Here is a 17,303-nt window from a genome sequence, read left to right on the forward strand (position 1 = left end):
CCATAATAATAACAACACATAATGGCATACACAACTTTTTGGATTGCTCAAACATCTTTTCCATATCAACATAATTATCATCAAAAACAGCTTTGTGAAGAATATCCACCAACTTTGCTCCAGACCTGTGATTTTCATCTTTAATTATATTTTCCAAGTTGTGAATCAACTTCTCTTGGTTTTTTAACTCATCGCTCAATATAGTGGAAAACATAGTTTGTAGTAAAGAACTACCTCCAAAGGGGGGCTGTGCCATAAACAAATCCATTAAGCCCTTCATCATTGCCATCGGATTAGTAAATCTTAAAATTTGCGTAATAACATTGTAAGGTATTAACTTATGAAACCTTCTAACACGAATGTAAAATTCATAACTTTGATCATTCCCTAAAAATAGTTGATAAATAGTGGCGCTAACTTGAACTTTACACCAATCAAAAAATTCTAATAATAAAGGACTCAAATCTGCCAAATTTTCTTTGTCTCTTAACTCTGCAAAAATACTTAAAATAAACTTTTCATCATGCAAAATGTTAGTTCTAAATTGTCTCATTGAGTTTCTCAACCTTAAAGATTGATCAAAGGCTAATTTCTGAAATTTTATCTGGTTCTCCAAGTTGGTTAAATCCATCAAAGTCCGATTACGTATATCACTTTTAATTTCATTGCTAAACATTTTCTCGGATGACGGTAACTCGTAGTTACTAGTTTCATAAAATTTTTTTAACACTAAACCGTTACTGATATCTTTATCTGAAGACAGCAAACGTAGATATTTCCTAAGTGATAATCTCATTTTTTCTCTGGGCAAAGTAGAATTCTTCTCATCGCTAGCATCAAAAAACCCACTGTGCGACACATTCTCAGCATCATATTCGTCTTCATCATCATAATCATAAGATTCTTTATTTTCTCTATCCATTTCTTCTTGGGTTTTCTTTATTTTTTCAAATTCCTTTTTTAGCTCTTTTTCAAATTTTGGAGTTAAATCCTCCTCTCCCTTATTGTTTGCGGTGGAACTAACCGTGGAATTGTCATAAGAATTGTTATCCACCTCTTCGGTGTCTTCGGTGGTAGATTGTGGCTTAAAAGATACAATGGTTTCCCCAGTTTTAGAACTCTTCGACTGCTTGGTAATTATGCTGGTGCCCATTTTATTTCTATGGGGCAACCTAGGCAATAATTTACTTGGAAATTCTAATTCTAAGGAACTGTTCAAGGCTTTAAAATCATGATAACTCTTGGCCAAATAACGAACATTATCTGGATGAGACTCATTAACAATTTTCAAAATAAAATAATAGCCCTTAGCTTTCAAATTTTCATTAACTGTATTACTTTGAGTGTTACTGCTGCTGTTAGAATTGCCGTAGAATGACAATTTGGAAAATAACTTGGTAGGTGCGTATTTTTTAGCCAATTTGTTTTTTGACTTCAAATTAGCCTCCGTTAAAGTCTTAGTTAACCCATTGAACCTATCTGCAGTAACAACTGAAACAACGTTTACGTCCCAGCCATTTAGGAAAAAGGGTTGGTTCGTGATTAAGTTTAACAAATTTTCTCTGCTGGGCATTAAAAATTTGTCTAGCTGAGATTTTTTCCTAAGCTTATGAATTTCATCGTCTTTACTATTGACCATCGTCAATTCTTTTTGAATGCTTTTTTCTCTTTTTTCTTCTTCCTCCGTGGTGGCTAAAATAAAGTATTTGTCACAATTATAATATCGAACCTCTTTGGAAACACCAATACCGGAATTATATATCAATAAAATAATCTTTGATAATTTAATACCAAGTTTTTTCCTTTTAGTTAACTCTTGCTTGTCATAACTAGAACTAAAATGCATATTCATAAAATGTTCAAAAAATTTTTGAACTTTATTTTGCCAAAAATCTTCTTGACTTGCTTTGTTGGAAGATAATAGTGGAAATGTGATCACAAATTCTCTTAAAAAATAATTCAATAATGGGAAATCTGTTTTCACAATCATATTATCGGAACTGACAACATTGTTATTGATGGAAGGAGAAGAGGAAGTATGACTTAATTTAGTATTCAAAATGCTGGGCAAGTGGGAACTACTGCTTGTAGAATTGGAACTTTTAGAGGAACCAGATGAAAATGGATATCCAAACCGTTTCAAAGCATTAACGTCATTTAAATCATCGAATTCCTTTCTTAATTCTAATATAATCAACTCTCTTTTGAAATAATGTTCTTCCATTGGGTTAAATTCGATAAAATCTTTTGTAGTTGTGGAATCAGTAGTTGTATTAGAATCAAGGGTCGTAGCCATATCTAGCTGTCTCTCCTCATGATCGCCACCGTTAATTGAGTTATTTACTTTACTCATGTTTTCAAATTATTTCAAGATCTTTTGCTTTGTTTTTTTTCTTTTTGCTTCTCTCACCCTTGTATTATAAGTATCTAGAGAAGCAGTAAAAATCGTTGAACTTTTATTGTAACAGTGTTGATGATAAATGGATATTAAGGAATAATAATTAAAAAGAATAAATGAACGAAAAACACTGAAAAAAAAAAAAAAATAAATAAAAATGTATATATATCAAGATATGAAAGGACATGTTTTCAATTTGATATTAATTAAAAGAATAGAGAAATTATTCATTAGGTCATATATTTAATAATGAGAAATAGGGGGGGAAAGTAAGCTAAAACTTCGCCTTTGCGCATTAGTTTGTTGAAAGTCCAATAAAAAAAAAAAAAAGAAAAAACATTCACTACCTATACAAAATTATCGGATAAACAACTGCAAGTAAAGCGGAACAGCATCTTGTACAAAAGGTAAAGTGTTAAAGAGACGCAGGAGTTGAAAATAAAATTTGTGAAAATAAATAAATAAAAAAAAAAAAAAAAAAAAAAAGGAAGAAAGAATATTATTCAAAATACTCTTAATGATTGATTTACAGTTAAGTAATCTTTTATATTGATATATAAAGATTCAAATAGACTAACAAATTAATTATAGAATTTGAACCTGTAATCACTACGAATACTCCTGAGTTACACTTGGATGAAGCATGCCATGTTACTAATTTATTTATCAAAATTCTAAATATCAACTATAAACTTAAAGTTATATATTTCAGAATAGATTAATAACTAGACCTTTTAATAAGATATCCCTTTATACATGATTAATTTTTTTTTATTGTGACATCTTTTTTTAATATGTTCTTGTTAACAATAGAGATTTTTTTAATCGCGTATTCTTAATGCATTTTATATGTGTCTTGTGAATAAATTGAACTTATACTTGAACGATACGTGCAGCTACGGTTTTGTGGTCTAGTTGGTTATGGCATCTGCTTAACACGCAGAACGTCCCCAGTTCGATCCTGGGCAAAATCATGGCTAGACTATTAATTTTTTTTCGCCTTATATTTTGCCAAATATACTGACAAATTTTTTTACACTTTAATGATTTTCTTCCCCTATTTTTAGAGTTAGATTGACCCTCACTTTTTTATTTTTTTTTTTTTTTCTTCTTCCCCTCACACATCAAAATAGTGAACATTGTTTGAAAAAAAAAATAAAAAAAATATATTGAAGTAAGTATCAATTAATCAATTGACTTCTCTCTTTGTAAAATAAAAACTCCATAACAATATTTTAGTAATAAAATAAATAATAACTCTTCACTGTTACCTTTTTATCGCTTTTCTTTGTCTTTTTATCGTTTTTCTTTGCCTTTTATCTTTTTTCTTTGCCTTTTTATCTTTTCTTAACTTGTTATATTTTTAATCCTTTATCTTGGTGCTAGCTGATTTTAGAAACTGCAAGTACAAAATCAGAATAAGTTCAACATTTCAAAGCATTGTAATATCGGTTCTACACTTTGTCCAATTTCCAACTTTTTTTTTTTTCTTTTCCCTTTTATTATTGTTACTATCATTATCCTTGGGTTTTTTTTCTTTATCTCTTTCTTTTCATTTTTTTTTTTTTTCAGTGACTCCTTTGTTTGATAATCAAAATTTTAAACTTATCCACAACAACAAATTAATAGAATATAGATTAACAAAGAAAGCTAAAAAAAAAAAAAAAAAATTCAGTATGAGCCACTACCTAGCAAATTTTGTCAAGAAAAAAATGTTCAGGAATAATAATAATGCTAATGATGCTAATAACGATAATACATGTAAAGTTGAAGTTGAGCATCAACAGGCAGGAAAAATAACTACCCAAAATGACACTACTTCGGAATGTTTAAAAGAGAAGGAATTTTCCAGGGATAATGTTGATATAGTTAAAAGCCCTACTTCAAATATTCATCTATCGCCAAATGGTGATACTTACGATACTGCTAATGAATATAATTTTTCTAACAAAAAATCATTGAATGCTATTGAAGAAGAAATATCAAATGAAGAGGAAATTGAAACTATAAAAAATATAAAAGTTGAACAAGAGAATAAAATCACACTACCCCATATATCAGTCATGGAAAATAATGATCCAATAGATGAACAATTCGATTTTGAAAAATCGAATGATAGTGATAGTATTACTTCGGATGTTTCTGCCAGTGAACATAGTGATAATCATCATATATCAAAACCTAGTATTGTAAGTAATTTATCAAAAAATTCAAGCATACATAAATGTAAAAGTGAAGAGCATGTACTTCCTACGAATTACAACAATAACAAAAATCTAGATGCTCAACTTGAAGATTTAACCCTACGTGATATTGAGATTAATTCTGATGAAATTAAAAGCAAACGTAACTGTAAAAGTTTGGAGATTGATCAACATGCAACTTTAGTGTCAAACAAATCCCAGAAAAATGACATTTTCTCAGAAAAACTGGATTTCAAAGGGCTTAAAAAAATTGGATTTCGCTCGGTTAGTACACCTCCAGATGTTTCCCCTAAAACTGTTAAATCATTTATACACAAGAACACCACTGGTGGTTGTAATACAAATAACAATAGTGGCTGGAATAGCATGGACGGGAAAACTATATCCACAAAATCATCGACATCATCGCTAAAATCAAAATTAAACAAGTCAATATCCTTTTTAGCAAGTAAAGTTTCGACATCGCCACTGTCCAGTAATGCCACCCATAGCAATTTAATATCAAATGAAAGTACCAAAAATGTTTTTTCAAATAATGGTGAAATATCTACTTTTAATTCAAATTCTAACTTGGCTTCGAATCTACCGTCTACCCCACTTCTTCATCCAGGAGTATCTTCGTCTCCTATAGATATTATTTTACTTGATGAGCCAAATAACAGTAGCAGTATTGGGTATAATAGACTATTAGGATCTAAAAGCCCGATCAAAGCAACTGAAATATTAACTGGAAGTCCAAGGTCAAGAGAGACCAGCTCCAGTTCAGATGTTTCTCTCGTGGTAGATAATTTTGCTATGAATAATGTTAGTAACAATGTGAATCCTAACACCCCACAAATAACACTATTATCTTCCTCAGGAAATAACTTGTTTTTTGATGGTGACGATGTCAATAATAATAATAATAATAATAATAATAATAATAATAATAATAATGCTAGAAACAGTTGCACTATTGAAGATGTTTTGATAAATGGAGAGTTAAATAAAACTAATGTTAATGGAAGACATGTTTCTAATGATATGCTATATTCTGGGAAAAATATTGATAGATCAAACTCAGATAGAGCTTTAAAAACTAATACCAAGGTTTCAGTTTATAAAAATGAAAAAAATACTTCAAGTAATATGGAAATAAATACCATGTCACATACAACTGGCAACAATATTATTTCTTCTGGTATTAATGACTCAGCAGCTGCAAATAAATCAACTTTGAAAAATAACTTGAGCGTGCCTAACCAAACATTATTAACTCGTAAAAGGAGTAAAACAGTAGGGGCATACGATTATCAAAGCAATGCAAAAGTATCCTTGTCCGCTTCACCACCTTTATTGGAAAATGTAGGTAACAGTACCAATAATCGCGTCAATAACAGTACTGCATTGAACAAGTTGCCTTCAACCAAAACCTCACTGCAAAAAAGGTCAAATAGTTTTAAGAGTTTGGATTCGCGTTCGAGTCTGGGAATAACCCATTTACCTGATTCATCTACTTCATTTAAGGAATCTACAAGTAGTTCTTTCGTCCCACCTGCATTTACTCCTCATAAAAGAAGTAATACCATTGTTAATGCTATAAGTAATTTTGTCAGTTTAAAATCAACACCATCATTGTCAAATATATCAGGTTTCAACAATAATAGTGGGTCTTCTTCTGCTTCATCCCTGATGAATGGGTCGAAATTTGTCAACTTGGAATTATTGCCCAAGCCAGCAGAGCCTGATTTGGAAAATGACACTGAAGAGACCTATTTAGCAAAAATTAACTCGTATGGAAAATATATAACCTACATTCTAAGCCAAAGTGATTCTGAATTTAAAAACAAGACATTAAAATATTTTATTTTTACAAGATTTGATTTTAAAAACGAACCTTTAGATATTTCATTACGGAAATTATTACTATTTATTCAATTACCAAAGGAAACACAACAAATAGATCGTATAATAATGGCATTTAGCGAAAAATATTTTCAAGATTCGAAGCCTTCTATATGGTCAGATCATGGACAAGTTTACTTTATCAGCTTCTCTTTATTAATGCTACATACAGACCATTTTAATTTCAATAATAAGAATAAAATCAGTAGAAAAGAGTTTATAGAATTGATTAAGTCAGATACTGAATCACATGGAGATAAGATTTCGAGCGAAGTGTTAGGCTATTTTTTTGATAACATTACCAATAAGGAGTTCCCAACAATACATTTTCCCTTCCCTACAGAGAGTGATACAAGTTTGCGTAAAAATGATAATTTTAAGACTGCAAACTCCCATTTGCTGTATTCACCCATTGATTTAATTCAGTCGCATGAATTACTATCTATTTATCCCGAATTTTTGGAATGTTTGTCATCATTTTCTCCATCCTATGCATCATCAAATTTTTCAAATGAGACGCTCAATAATAATGGTAGTTTTAATAGAGTGTCCTCATATTTGCCATTTTCATCTTATTTACAACCGAATCTAGCTTCATCCTCATCATCATTAGATTTACCTCAGCCAAATGTCAATAACAATATTGGCTCTTCGCCAATTACAAAGACAATATCCCCAAGATCACCATCGTATGCTGGAATAAATCCGTTTATCGATGGGAAATCGGTTTCGAAAAATAATTTTTTTGAAAATTTGGATATCTATAGTAATATTATTAATGATACAATTAATTCTATTACAGTATCTAGTTTACATTCTGATATGTTTAATTTTCTGGATAGAGCATCGAGCCAGCAAGAAGTGCCGGCCATTATTGATAAAAATTCTTTAAGGTATAAAAATTATATCAAGTACTCGATGATGATTAAAGATTTGAAGGGTGGGTACCTAAAATTTAATGAAAATGATGTATTAAAGAATGGAAAAATCAAAACAGCTTTGGTTAATAAAAACATAACTACTTTTGAAGCAGATACTAGTGAATTGTGGAAATATGTTAAAATTATTCAAATGGGGTCTTTATACCTTCATGTCTCGTCGGTGCCTAAAAGGAGGAAAAATAAGAAAAACCATGGATCTGGGAATGCGAGTTCTTCTAATTGCAATAATACAAGCACTGTTAGAAAAAGAAGATATAGTATTATTCCAGTAAACATAAATAATAATAGCGATAATGGTGATGATGGTGATAATAATAATAGTAATAATAATAATAATAATAATAATAATAATAATAATAATAATAATAATAATAATAATAATAATAATAATAATAATAATAATAATAGTGGTAGTGGTAGTAGTAATAATAACATTAATAATAATGGAGCAAATTCTTCTAATGGCAACAACAATAATGTGTTTAATAGCAAAGGTAATAATGATATGTTGGGTCTCGATAATTATTCTGATAAAGTGAGTAGTTTATACTATAAGACCTTTGGTACCGATTTTGTTGGGGATGGGGGTGATTATTATGAGGAGCTTGAAAAAGATCTAAAGTTGATAAATATAGAAATTGACAAAGAGAAAAAGTTAAATGCAGTGAAAAGGCAGCAGAATGCGTTATCAGTGGTTGGTAATCACGAAGAAATCAGACAACACCACTTTTCCGCTGATAAATGGAAAAAAGTTTTCTGCATATTAACAGTTATTGGATTATTTGTTTTTGAGAATAATGACTGGGTTCACCCAGAAATCATGAAGATCAACGATGTGTCCAATTATCTAGTTGATTTTACTCCGATATCCAGTAAAAAATTAAAATCCATATTGAGCGGTAATGGTTTATTTGTAAACAAGATTGAGCCACATGCTTTTGAAATTTATAACGCTAATAAAAGGGAGATATATTATTGCCATAATCTAAGGGAAATAGACTACTGGGTCGATTCAATAAACGTTGTGTCTGCGTTTGAACATTGTAACTTGGAATTGAAAACGGTTCCCAATTCCTTAATTCCAATTAAACGAATGGATATGGTGGAAAGATTAGCCAAATGGGAAAAATCAAAGTCGGCCAAAGAATTTTTCCTAAAGGAAATTGAAGCAACACTCAAATTTACTGGAACTTGTGTTCCATTATCAAAAAAAACTTATGAGGAATTAATTTTGTATTTAAAACAATTGAAAGTTAAACATGGTTGGTGTTTTTATGAAGTGTGCAGAAATCAAGTTTATATAGATATCATTAAAAGTGTTTGTCATATTTTTGGATATGATTTGGTGGATCTGGAAAAACAGGTTAAAAACAGGTTGCATACAAAATTGGTAAATAGCTCAATAGGCACTCTAACTAAGGAAACCGCTGATACTGGTACACATGAAGAAGATAACGAGAATAAGATTGAGATTGATGAGAAAAATAATATTTTACATGGGACAAATATTAAATAGAATCTTGAGAAACGAGCAAGGGAAAAAAAAAAATTTACTGAAACTGATGCTTTACAAAATAGATGTTAGAAGAATAAAAATATCTTAAATTAATATTCGCAGAATAGGATCTACAATAAAAAGATATTAATATAAAAAAGAACCATTTTCATCTAGCTTTGTTTCTTTTCTTTTTTTTTAAATTTTTTAATTCATTTTTTCCTTTACGTACATAATAACAGTACATTTTAAAAGCATGATAGAACACAAATACATACATAACACATATATGTATATATATAATTAATAAAATATGGCTACTATATTCCTAATAGTACTTGTGACATTTTTATTTTATTTATTGGAGCCTTTTTTTTTTTTTTTTTTCGTATCTGTTCGATATTCTTTTTCAAGCTTGGTTAAAATGTCTTTCAATTTTATTATTTCCAACATTTATAACTTTGGGACATCCATCTTTATTCTTCTCCAAAATATAACATTGATAACAATAATAAGCGGTATTTTTTGCCAAATTTTTAGCACCACATATTATGCAAGTTTCTTTTGTAGTATTATTACTACATTGGTCACATATTCTAACTTTTATAGTTGGATTAACCATAGAATCACAAATAGGGCAGCGTCCATCGCATTTATCACAAACTTTACCAATGTGTTTTCCTGGTTCATTAAGGCACATAACTAAATCAAATTGGTGGCGAGACATATTGCTATTATTCTTTTTATCTTTGTATTACATGATAGCCTTAAATACTATGATGTACTATTATGTAATGGAAGGGTTTTGTTTAAGGTCAAATTTAAAGAGATTTTATATTTGGACTTGATATTTCCAATTTGGAAAAGTATCTTCGGATTTAGGTTTTCGGACTTGGACAAAAAATAAATAAATATATATATATACATCAAGGTATCCCTAAATTTTGTCTTATTTTTTTTTTTTTTATTTTAGTACATTTAGCTTATATTGTTTTACTCGGTATTTATCTAAATTTAAATCAAGAAGGATAAAAACATTTTTATAAATTAGAATAATAGCAAACAGATAACTATATCTTTTTTTTTACCAAAAGGTATTAAGCTACCTCTTTCTTCTTCCAAAATAATAAAACAAAAAATAAATACATAATATAATGTCTGGGGATTACAGGTCTAACACCAATAATGGTAATAATATTACTACTAATATAAACATAAGTAGAAATGAAAAGTATACCGGAAAAAATATTGAAGTGTCTGAATATAATGATACCATATGTGTTATTTGTTTAGAACCCATTTATGAGCATACTCTGTTTAAAAGTAAAGAAACTATAAAAATAAAAGAAATCGTATCGGTACTGTTACCGTGTAGACATGAATATCATCAGCAATGTTTGCACAAGTGGTTTGACTTTTGTAACGCCAGTACTAATAATGGAAATGTTTTTGCTAATACCAATATTAAATGTCCAACTTGTAGATCCAGAATAAATGAAGAAGAGCAATACACAATAAGTACAACCCATCATGAATACAACGAAAATACCAAACATGTAACTAAAAAGTTTGAAAAAAAAGTTATACTAGATTTTGAATATTTCTGGATTAACATCTTGAGCGTTGATAGGATACAAAAAGCATCGTTACTTTTAATGTCAGAGAGGAAAGACAGTTTTAATGGAAAGTCCAAGCATGAAGACATAATTATAGAGGAAACTTACGAAAATATGTGTAAATTTACAAGAACCTTATACCATCAAAATAAAGAAAGAGAAAGAAAAGAAAAGCTTTGTAATATAGTTCGGGGCATTTTAGATCCTATATATTACAATGCGAATCACAAGATGGAAATGGAACGTTCTACAGCTTTTAGTAAAAAGCAATACAAACAGATTAATGAGAAAGTATCTAGAATATTATACAAAACATCAAGTAAAAATCATAAAGAATTGGCCTTGAAGTTATGTGAATCTGAAATATCTGGGATTTTGACTCCAAAACAGATTATAGTGCGGCAAAATGATAAATTAATAATAATGTAAATATGTATATATATATACTTGTGTGTGTGTGTCAACTGTTTGACTATTTATGGCCACCTCTTCTTGGTGGACCTTTTGGTTTATTAAACTTTAATCTATTGTTTAGATTGTTGGCGGAACTTTCTTCTTCTTCGTCTCTGCTTTTCAACTCGCTCAATTCTAGCTCGTCGGCATCACCAATTTCAATAACTTTAGCAAAGGTTATGCCGTACTGGTCAGTTAAATGATTAATCAATCCTTGTTTGTTGGACGCATATAACATACGTTCTTTAACTTTACTGCCCGAAGGACAACTGTAAATAAAAAAATATTGATCAAACGTATTGTCATTTTTTGAGGATGATTTGTATAAAGAATAAGTAGGATGTTCAGTAATAATTTTTGATGGCAGTTCACTAACTTTGTCGATCATTGATTCATTAGTTGCATTAACAAGTTCAGAGGAAATATCAATGAGCAAGCTAATGAAATTATAGTTATGGACCATATTATTTGGTTTAAAAAATCCATTGAGTAAATCTTGACCATTGTCATTAATTTTAAAACTTAGCTGACTGCCAGACCCATTTGTTTGTGATACTAATTGTTGCTTATATTGTTGCCTAGATATTTCTAAATTAGCTAACTCTGATTCACTCAAAACACTGACATCAATTTTCTTCAAGCCGGTAGTATTGGTTATTGACTGATTGTCACTGTTTGAAGCACTTTCACTTAATTCTTTTCTCAAATTGGTTGGGATTAGCTCTTCGACTGAATTAAGTAATAGATTAACACCTATTTTAGAAGTGCCAATTTGTCTTTGTAAGCTTAATTTACTCGATGCATATAACATTTTCTGCCTAACAGGTGAAATATCGGGGATGTAAGTTATAAAATCGTAACTTGTATCATTATTGGTGGCTGAAGAAGAGGAGTTATTCAGATTAATTGGAACTAAAATATAAAAGGATTCGAAATTGGAATTTTTTGATTCTTCATTGGAAAGAAATGCATGCAATTCTTCGATAGAATCTAAACTTTTGAATAATTGTACTGTATCACAGCTTTTATTGATTTGTGCTAGGATAACCTGTTTTGATGGATTATGAGCGATTGCCTCTAACAATTTTTCATCGCCTAAAATACCTGATTGAGTAGACATTTTTGATTTCCTTTGTTGTTGTTTCTTGTCGGTTTATTAAATTCTAAGATTTTAGTTATTTTAGCTTATTTAATATAGTATTTGTTCCTTAAGTCTACAAAATAAACAACTAAAGTTTTTAGAGCGAAAAGAAAAGAAAAGAGAAAAGAAAAAACAAAAAAAAAAAAAGGGGGGGGGGGGGGGGGTAGAAAGACAGGGCCAAGTGTATTTCCTATCTCATTCTATACGAAGTCATGTCTAACCCTGCGTTAGGGCTGAATATAAAAAAGAATTGAAAATCACAAAAATAAAAAAACATAAAAAAAAATGCCCTATAGAAAAAAATAAAAAAAAAGGAAAAAAAAAAAATAAAAATAAAAAAATAAAATCATTGCTAAATTTTTCTCTCGTTTTGTTTTATATTTTTTTCTTTTTTGGTTTCCTCTGGTAATATATAAAAGCCTAATACTTCTCTTTCTCTTATTTAGGTTTCTACAGTATCCAGTATTTACTTATTTATGAACCAGTCTTATTCAATCTCAAAATCTAATGAAAATAAAAAGGGAAAGGAAAAAGAAAAAGAGAGAAAAAGTTGACAATAATAATGTTATTATTGGTACACTATAATGATCTAGAATATTTAAACAGTTTAATGTTCACTAATTGAAATAATGTTACGGATTAATAAAGATATTTTTTTTTTTTTAATATTTTTTCTATGATTAAAACTGTATTTTTCATTTACCAATTGTTCCGACTGAATAGTTTACGAACTATATGTCGACAAAACCCATAATCGTTAAGTTTCAGCCTTGTATGAGAACATATATTATTTGAATTATTTTTTTGTACCATTTTCAGTTTTGAACATTAACTTTCGTATTTCATTGTGACATATTCTGTTGTTATAGTGTATGGCTATTTTTTTTTTTTTTGTCTGGCTTGTGAATATAATTACTTATAAATGTGATGATTTTTGTTTATTTATCGACCGGGCGGACATATTTAAGTATCTTCTAATCACTATTCCAATGGGATAGTAGCCGTGCTCTTTTGTGTACAAAATTTATTAAGGGGCATTGGTTAGTTGAGAAGTGATGAGTGGTCGCAAGATAGCTGATTTATTTTATTTTATTATTTTTTGAATAATAGGAATATTACATTCACAATCAAAAAGGAAGAAAAAATGCCAATACTCTTAAAAAAAAAAAATTACAACGTCCTGTTAGGTAACAGGTATTTACTAGTTACTATATTTTATCCGTCAGATATTTATTTTTAGTAATAAGTATGGAACTCAAAGAGAACCAGGTTTCTTGAAGTTGAACTAATAAAATGAAAGTGGATATATGTGATGATCTTTTTCATATTCACACTGTCTAAGGATGCAGTTTAAGTACTGTATTCCAATGAACACAAAAACGAAAAAAAAACTGATTTAATGACTCTGACCCAAATCTATTTTATTTTATTTGTTTGACTTTGTTTTATTATTAGTAGTGACAACGTTGTTACTATCTCATTTTTTCTTTTTCCTCTTAATTTTTTTTTTTTTTTTGACTTAGAATTGCGTTTGTCTTTGTAAACTAGCAAAGAATGTTGTAAATGGCAGATTATGACATTTTGTGATTTCTTGAAAGCGCTCTTTTTTAAAAGAATAATAAATGAATTGCAAATTATTTTATCGGTTAATCTGTAACCTAGACTTGAATCTTGTATAATTCGTAGAGGTATAAATTGGATAGGGAAATGGAACATTTTGGAATATAACAAGTGTTAATTTTAATAACAAACAAATTAAAAAAAAAAAAAATTTCTCTATTTACATTTCTCTGCTGCGCCCCTTTCTAAATTCAAAAATTAAAAGAAAACAAAAAAATAATGAAGGAAACTAGCCATTATTACCATCACATATTTTAACACTTCTAAAACTTCTTTCAAGATTGCCACTGGTTTATATAAACATTCTAAAAACCTCGTCCTGTCACATTACAATATTAGATTGCTATATGGTAATATTCTATAAATAATTTAAAATTAAACTAAAATCAAAGAAAACACAAGATTGCATTAAAAGAAAAAAAAAAAAAAAAAAAAAAAAAAAGAAAAGAACCACAATCACATCAAGCACAACAATAAGAAAGCCAAGTACAATCTTACTAATTACTACATAAATGATAAGTTTGAAATTATTCTTAATAATATATCTATTTGGTGGCGTTACCTTTATCCCATTAATTTTGTACTTATGGTTCATAAATTTACCAAACAAAACAGATAAAAATACTATCATTGACACGCATATAGAAGGAGATAAACAACCATTGTTAAAGGAATCAAGTACTGTTGATCCACAATTGAAAGCTGGCGAATTCGATGAAAAGACTGATGTGTCAGTTTTCAAGAAAGGTTGGATGACTGTTACAAAACAATTCTATTATCATCCTTCAGCTTTACCATCAAACCAAGAAAATTCAGATACCACCGCCAACATTTTAACTTTAGATCAATTGAATAGGAAGAAAAATTCATATTATTGTGTGTTGAAGCATGGAAATCTTTTTTTATACAGCGATGAGCCAAGTGTTGGATTATCCCATGCCGTTGTTTTAAAAAATTTTTTTGTTACTATATGGCCAAGGGAAGGTATTTCTGAGGCTTCCTTATTTACTAAGAAAACTTGCATTGCTCTCTTCAAAAATGATTATGTAACACCAAAGGGTAAAATTAAGGTTGTTCCACCTTCTTCCTTCTCTAATTGTTCCTCCTCTCCTTCATCTCACCCCTCTGAAAATGGTTTTCAAGGAATCCCTATTGATAGATTACCCACAAAATCATGTTATTTCTTATACTTTGATAATAATTACGTTAAAGAAGATTGGTATTTTGCTCTTATTGATGCTACTAGAAATCTCTCCTCTGTTGGTAATATATCCTCGTTTGTTCAGCCTCCAATAACCGCCCACTTTAAAACCAAAGATATGTTGAAATTAATTCAGACTATTAATTCTACTGAGGGCCAATTAGCTACCAAATGGTTAAATGTATTTTTGGGAAGAATGTTTTTATCTTTACAGCAAAATGATAAGCTGGCTAATTTGATCAAGGAGAAATTGTATACAAAACTGTCTAAAATTAACAAACCAGATTTTTTGGATGATTTTAAAATCAATTCCGTGGATGCTGGTGATATAGCGCCCATTTTCACCAACCCTAAATGTACAGAATTAAATGTTGAGGGTGATTGTAAGATATCTGTAGATACTTTGTACACCGGTGGGTTATCTTTGCAAATATCTACAATTGCCACTCTAAACATTGTCGGTTTCCGTAAACCTAAAAGATTTCCATTAGAGGTTAGTTTAAAAGTTAACAGATTACAAGGTACCTTAATGCTAATTATGAAGAGACCACCAAGCAACAGAATATGGTATTGCTTCGAAAATGAACCAGATCTAGATGTAAGTATCGAACCCGTGATTAGTAGTAAACAATTAAGCTACAATATGGTAACTAACGCTTTAAAGAGTAAATTAAGAGATGCTTTGAATGAATCAATTGTTTGGCCAGCAATGGACGATACTGTTTATTACTTCCCCGATTCTGAACAGTTCTATAGAGGTGGTATTTGGGTTGCCAATACGAATTGCAAAAGTTCTTCCACCGGTGAAAATGGAAAAGATGGTGACACCAATCAAAATGATGGCAGCGGTAATACTACTTCTGCTCATCCTAACAAATCTGATGATGAACTAAATGCTAACGGCCATCATGGCAACCAAGAAAACAAAGAAGATGCTTCTTCTGCAATTTCCCTATCATCAACCTCCACTTCCTCATCGCAAGATTTATTAAACCCCTACACTCCGCAAGATCCATTATCTGAGGGAAATGATTTGAACTCACTAGGTTCCAAAAAAAACACTAATGGCATCAACGCTAATAATGATGTTGACAATAATAACCGAACTTCTGTGGAGGTTGTTCGTAACAAAACAACTGATAAGGTCGGCAACTTTAAAAACTATTTAAAAAAAAAATCGGCAGATGCCGGCGAACAATCACATACTGACAATTCGGAAGAAAACACTGGAGAAACCAAAAAATACACAAAGAAATTTGAAAAATGGTACAAAAACGTGAAAGAATCAGCAGCTACTTTAATGAATGAAGTTCGTGAAGATATTACTAATATTGAGGATGATAATCACAATAGTGAAGCCGGTAATAATGACGATTCATTAAAGGAAAATTTAAAAACCAAAAATGACACATTAAACGGTTTAGATGGAAATTCTCCAATAAACAATGGCACATGTATAACTTCTTTGGTATCTGGAAATAACATTCCAAATTCAAAGGATTCAGAAGATTTAAGAAAGAGGGATGAAGAAACACTAACTGCTATTAAAGAGTCAAAAAATCACAGTGGTAAAATCGGTACCAATGCTGGAAATGTTAATAATAACAGTACGGAGACCGTTAAGAAACTACCTGAGAGTGTAATCAATACACATCTGATTCCTGAAATGATTTCCAGTAGAAGAAAAAGATCCTCAATTACTACTACATCTACCGCCGATACAAGCAAAGATGGTTCAATGATAACATCACATGCTTTCATCCCCAATACTACTAATACACCTGCTCCCATTACCGGTGCTACCATTAACATTTCTGCTGCTTCTTCTTCTTCTTCTTCCTCTTCTCCTTCTTCTTCTTCCTCTTCCTCTCTCCCTTCTTCTCTCCCTTCTTCTCCCAGAAAAGATTTAAATGAGCCTGGTATTAATATATCACCAGTGCCACCATCAACTGCTTCTACTTCTACTGCCCGTAAATCGAAACCAGCTTCCATGTTTGTTAAACAAGATGATCCTATACTACATCATTCCTTAATCACTTCTCCTGCATCTCCTTCCACTCCATTCCAAAAGATGTCTAATGAAAAAAGTATATATTCTGATAAAAAAGTTTCTTCAATAAACTCATCAACCAAAATTTTAACTGTTAACGGCAAAGAAATACAAGCAACCAAAAACGTTTCAAGACCACTACCGCCACCGCCACCGTCCCTACCAAAAAAGACAGGCACAGGTATCCTTAATACCGCCAGTATTAAAAAGGAATGAAATAATCTAATAATTAGTGAGATATATAATTTTAATAAGTAATAATAGTAGCAAAAAAAAAAAAAAAATTTGAGATAGTGCATA

The 17,303-nt window shown here is 30.2% G+C and overlaps 6 protein-coding genes and 4 non-coding genes across 10 annotated transcripts in view; 7 read left to right on the forward strand and 3 right to left on the reverse strand.

Annotated features, from left to right (window-relative positions):
- The window catches only part of LEC1 (Lec1p), a gene marked incomplete at both ends in the record, with an annotated part of 3,480 nt that extends 1,127 nt beyond the window's left edge, over window positions 1-2,353 (reverse strand). The window contains one exon of the mRNA XM_046076972.1: window positions 1-2,353. This exon is cut by the window's left edge and continues 1,127 nt beyond it. Coding sequence (XP_045936851.1) covers window positions 1-2,353 — 2,353 coding nt within the window.
- Window positions 2,354-3,298: 945 nt separating this feature from the next.
- SCDLUD_000519 lies at window positions 3,299-3,372 on the forward strand. Its single transcript has one exon. It is a non-coding gene; the product is annotated as a tRNA-Val (tRNA).
- Window positions 3,373-4,110: 738 nt separating this feature from the next.
- On the forward strand, window positions 4,111-8,943 carry SYT1 (Arf family guanine nucleotide exchange factor SYT1; the record flags this gene model as incomplete). Its single annotated transcript, XM_046078459.1, has 1 exon — window positions 4,111-8,943. One exon carries the CDS (start codon window positions 4,111-4,113, stop codon window positions 8,941-8,943), a length of 4,833 nt encoding a protein of 1,610 aa, XP_045936852.1.
- Window positions 8,944-9,331: 388 nt separating this feature from the next.
- On the reverse strand, window positions 9,332-9,649 carry RDS3 (U2 snRNP complex subunit RDS3; the record flags this gene model as incomplete). The annotated part of the gene is made up of 1 exon (XM_046078458.1): window positions 9,332-9,649. The coding sequence occupies one exon, from the start codon at window positions 9,647-9,649 to the stop codon at window positions 9,332-9,334; it is 318 nt and encodes a 105-aa protein (XP_045936853.1).
- Window positions 9,650-10,076: 427 nt separating this feature from the next.
- Window positions 10,077-10,967, forward strand: SCDLUD_000522 (uncharacterized protein; the record flags this gene model as incomplete). Its single annotated transcript, XM_046078457.1, has 1 exon — window positions 10,077-10,967. One exon carries the CDS (start codon window positions 10,077-10,079, stop codon window positions 10,965-10,967), a length of 891 nt encoding a protein of 296 aa, XP_045936854.1.
- Window positions 10,968-11,010: 43 nt separating this feature from the next.
- TWF1 (twinfilin TWF1) lies at window positions 11,011-12,111 on the reverse strand (the record flags this gene model as incomplete). Its single annotated transcript, XM_046078456.1, has 1 exon — window positions 11,011-12,111. The coding sequence occupies one exon, from the start codon at window positions 12,109-12,111 to the stop codon at window positions 11,011-11,013; it is 1,101 nt and encodes a 366-aa protein (XP_045936855.1).
- Window positions 12,112-12,802: 691 nt separating this feature from the next.
- On the forward strand, window positions 12,803-12,915 carry SCDLUD_000524. The gene has a single exon (XR_006829174.1). It is a non-coding gene; the product is annotated as a snR41 (small nucleolar RNA).
- Window positions 12,916-13,052: 137 nt separating this feature from the next.
- On the forward strand, window positions 13,053-13,212 carry SCDLUD_000525. Its single transcript, XR_006829175.1, has one exon. It is a non-coding gene; the product is annotated as a snR70 (small nucleolar RNA).
- Window positions 13,213-13,437: 225 nt separating this feature from the next.
- On the forward strand, window positions 13,438-13,543 carry SCDLUD_000526. Its single transcript, XR_006829176.1, has one exon. It is a non-coding gene; the product is annotated as a snR51 (small nucleolar RNA).
- A 721-nt stretch (window positions 13,544-14,264) lies between these two features.
- NVJ2 (Nvj2p) lies at window positions 14,265-17,219 on the forward strand (the record flags this gene model as incomplete). Its single annotated transcript, XM_046078455.1, has 1 exon — window positions 14,265-17,219. The coding sequence occupies one exon, from the start codon at window positions 14,265-14,267 to the stop codon at window positions 17,217-17,219; it is 2,955 nt and encodes a 984-aa protein (XP_045936856.1).
- Between the last annotated feature and the right edge of the window lie 84 nt (window positions 17,220-17,303).

This window comes from Saccharomycodes ludwigii, chromosome I (assembly GCF_020623625.1).
Source record: "Saccharomycodes ludwigii strain NBRC 1722 chromosome I, whole genome shotgun sequence".
NCBI classification, from domain to species: Eukaryota; Fungi; Ascomycota; class Saccharomycetes; order Saccharomycodales; family Saccharomycodaceae; genus Saccharomycodes; species Saccharomycodes ludwigii.